Source organism: Gavialis gangeticus, unplaced genomic scaffold (assembly GCF_001723915.1).
Source record: "Gavialis gangeticus isolate Ggan-Ray unplaced genomic scaffold, GavGan_comp1, whole genome shotgun sequence".
Taxonomy (NCBI): domain Eukaryota; kingdom Metazoa; phylum Chordata; order Crocodylia; family Gavialidae; genus Gavialis; species Gavialis gangeticus.
Genome location: NW_017729011.1, coordinates 6,717,707 through 6,721,514, shown reverse-complemented (window position 1 = coordinate 6,721,514; position 3,808 = coordinate 6,717,707). Strand labels below are relative to the sequence as shown.

Genomic DNA, 3,808 nt, shown 5'->3' with positions numbered 1-3,808 from the left:
ACCAGGCTTGGGGAAAATGAGAGTAAACATGCATTTTTGCTAAAGACCGTAACTGATTGCCCCAGGTTATAAGCAGGGATCTGGGTTTTCCGTTTCCCATGGAAAAATGGAGAAAACCACGGATTCCCTGTTTTTATCGGAGAAAATGTGGATTTCCCTTTTTAGCAGAGAAATCCACTGATTCTCCGCTTTTGCAAAGAGCCTCTGAGTCAGCCAAGGCTGGGCTCAGGCTTAGACTCATCCTTTGCCCCCGGATCCTAGTCGCCACTGGCACGGCCCTACAGGTAAGCAGCAGCGGCTGCCGCATGTGAGCCCACCCCTGTCCCCCCAGCCACCATCCCTCGCCGTTGCTGCAGACCTGGCCACAAAGCTGTGCAGCCGGCTGCATGCCAGCCTCCCCCTCCCCCAGGCAGCTGGCTGGGCAGCACATGTGCCCTGCATCACTTACCCGTAAAGCCTTCTACAGAGGGGCACCCCTGCCCTCAGCCCCTGGCCCTGCACCTGGCTGCAGTGTGCCACCTGGGGCCGGCAGCACCCCCCGCTCCCTCAGCCACCTTCCCCAGCCCTGCCACACAGCCCCCAAGCCCCACTTACCTCTAGGATAAGCCCTGTGCCACTTGCCCACAAAGCCGTGCGGGTGGCCATGGGATGGTAGCGCAGGGTGCAGTGGCAGAGTTGCGGTGGTGGCCTCCGTGTGTGAACCCCTTGTCAGGCGGCCGGCACATGTGGCCCACAGAGTGGCTCCCCTGCCCTCACCCCCTGGCCTTGCTCCTGGGAGTGGGCACAGGGGCATGCTCCCCCCTTCTTGATCTACCCCCCTAGCACCTTCCCCCCCCCCCATCCTGCCCCGCCCCTCCCCCCACACACTTACCTGCTGGGGTGGGTGTCTGTGTGTGCCTCTGTGCCTGTGGGTCTGGGGGGCTGTTGTGAGGGGCATCAGAAGGGGTGTTGAGGCTGTGGGGGGGAGTGTGGGGCACCAGCAGCACTGTGGGGGGCCTTTAATTTTTATCATGGATTTTTGGGTTTTAATCAGAGAATTTGCAATTTTTAATCAGAGAAAACCAGGATCCCTGGTTATAAGGGAAGCATTTGGGGCAGGTAATTTTCAGAATAGTTTTTCTTCTAAGGCAGGGGTGGGCAAAATGTGGCCCACGGGCCAGATGCGGCCCACCAGGCCATTTCAACTGGCCCGCAGAGCCCATAAAAAATTAGAAAATAAATATTAATCTGCACCTGGCTGCCTGTCATGCAGCCCTTGATGGCTTGCCAAAACTCAGTAAGCGGCTCCCGCCCAAAATAATTGCCCGCCCCTGTTCTAAGGTTTGCAACTGCTGCAGTAATGTAGTCGAAGATTATCGATGTATAAATAGCACGCTTACTCATCAGAGCTCCTCGGAAGGTTCTGAGTCATTGCTACTTTAAAAAAAAATATGAGTAAAATAAGGTTTCACTGCTTTTCACTGGTATGAACTTAAATGAGTCAGCACAGCTTGGAGGCAGCAAACTGATTCTTGTCTGGCCTGAATATCATTAAGAACTGTCCACTCAGTTCCAGCTGGAGAATGGTTATTCCTAATAATGATGTGAGCCAGAAAGAGCTCATCTTGTGGGCTGCTGGCTAGAGAAACAACCTCCTTCTACCTTTATGCACATACATGGTCACATCTATAGGTTCTGATTAGCAAGTAAAGAGTGGTATAGGTGAAATGATTTGATATTCCATGCTAGTCTGTTGTTTTCAGCATACCAGCTATAAGAAAATTAGACTTGATCTAATCCTTATGCTTTTAATTTCTTCTGAGTAAAAGGCTGGCCCCTGAAAATCTGGAGAAAAAGCAGTACCAAACCATCTCAGAGTACCAGTTTATGATGCCAGGTAAGAAGTCCATGTCTAATAGGCAAATATCCTAATAGAAAAGGAAGTTGGTTATCGTACATTTTATATTTTTATTTTCATTTTCTGGTAAGACAAACTCCTCTTACAAGCACAGGAAACCAAAGTCCCCTTAAAAACATCTCTGTTGCTTAAGTAACCAAGTGACTTTACCACAACTGTCCCACTGTTTACCATATTAAGTATGGGAAATATAACTATAATGCTGTGAAGAGCAAAGCTGGAACTCAAAGGCATTGTTCTGAGCACTGTAGTAAGATGTTCGATCACATTCCACTCCGCTGACTGAATTGCACTAAAATGAAGCTTTATATTCTAATTAATACTTTCCTCTGCTGGACATTTTAAAGTTATTTATTAATTAAGAAGAAAAATAAATACCCTCTTTCCTTTAGTAATCTCTTTGGTGTTTCTCCTCCCAGATTCCTAAGAAAGGGATCAATTGTGGGTGCGGTGTTTCATAATGTGGATCTCAATCAGCTTCCCTGCTGTTTCCACTGAGCAGGCAGCAGACAGTAATAGATTGTGCCAGGAGAAATCCAGAAACTTTAGGCTTTTTCAGGAGAATCCACTCTGTTCTTCAGCATCAGGACCTTCATTAGAGGAAGTTTGTACAACATCCATGATTAAATTCCACTGGCTTCAGTAGTTACAGCAGGGGACCTTCTCATTTTTTAAAAGGTCTCTGGTATGAATGAATGTACTTGATTCCACTGACAGACTGGAGCAGCTGGATTACAGTCCTGTCTGTGGCACAGAAAAATGGTGATAGTCACATTTTTAGACACAGTTCCCCTTACAGAAAGGACGAATGTTTCAGCATTGGCTTCTCCAGCCTGTGAAGCTCAGGCAGCCTAAATGTGATCCAGCCAGCAGCACAATGGCAGCCAGACCAAGCCCAGCTACAGCTAAGAGAGGTCCAAGTGAAGCTCTGGATACTGCTTATTGCCAACCAGGGTTTCAGATCAGAATGCAGGCACTTCCATGGCTTTGGAAGTAGTATTGTCAGTGCAGCAGCACCGTTGTGGGAATGTCCCTGTTTAAAAGCAACATGTCTGGCTAACTAGCTTTTGTGGGCCATAAAGAAATACGAACCAGCAAGGTTTGAAGGGCTTTCTCTTGGAGCCTGTTGCACAGCACAGGATTTTCCTGCTACTCTTGTTATTAAGCAGTTCATATGATACAGGGTTTTCCCTTCATTCTAGCTCGTAGGCTGTAAAGACTGGTGTCTGCCCTAATCCAATAGGGCAGTCAGTCTCAGGTATGGTGGTGGGGAGTAAATGAAAAATAAGAACTCTGCGCCTGTGGCTGGGATCTTCATAGACTCCAAGGGCAGCCTGTGGAAAGTATTTACTGCCTTGTTTAAAATGGCTTTGTGTAAGGATCTCTGACAGAGATGCTTGTATTCACCATTGTCCTTCTCTTCAGGGAAGACCTTTTACCATTGCACAAGAGAAGGCATGAAGCAGCATCTGCGTTCCATCTACCTAGGCCAGCCGTCAGCTCTGAAGCTGCCTAAATCAGCTCGTCAAACAAGCTGGCCTACTCTTTGCCACAGGGAAAAGCAAAAGGTTCTCAGGTACAAGGTTCGCAGGCTGTCACACAACCCTTGGTCCCATCTCCACGGCCCATCTTTCTCGGTTTTGGAACTGTATTGTCAACAAGCCACAGGACAGATTTAGAGCAGCCAGGCTACATCTTGGTTAGGAAAGCTGGGACCCAGAATTACCCACTGGTGTCAGGTAAAATGAAGACAGGATTCAGGTGGTTTTAATTTGGAAGGGGGGGGGGGGAAGTTAGACTAAAAGACTGTTTATACCCTAGGGATCCTACCGAGAGCAGGGGATAATTTTGACTAAGCCCTCTCAATACTAAAGTTACGCTGTTACTACCTCTGGTGGTAATTTTCAGGTC

General features: G+C 48.1%; 1 protein-coding gene across 1 annotated transcript in view; it reads left to right on the top strand.

The window, feature by feature from the left end:
* LOC109292724 overlaps positions 1-3,808 on the top strand; it is a 14,746-nt gene that overhangs the window by 2,729 nt on the left and 8,209 nt on the right. The window contains exons 3-4 of the mRNA XM_019510283.1: positions 1,809-1,876; positions 3,323-3,473. Coding sequence (XP_019365828.1) covers positions 1,809-1,876; positions 3,323-3,473 — 219 coding nt within the window. The remainder of the gene's footprint in view (positions 1-1,808; positions 1,877-3,322; positions 3,474-3,808) is intronic.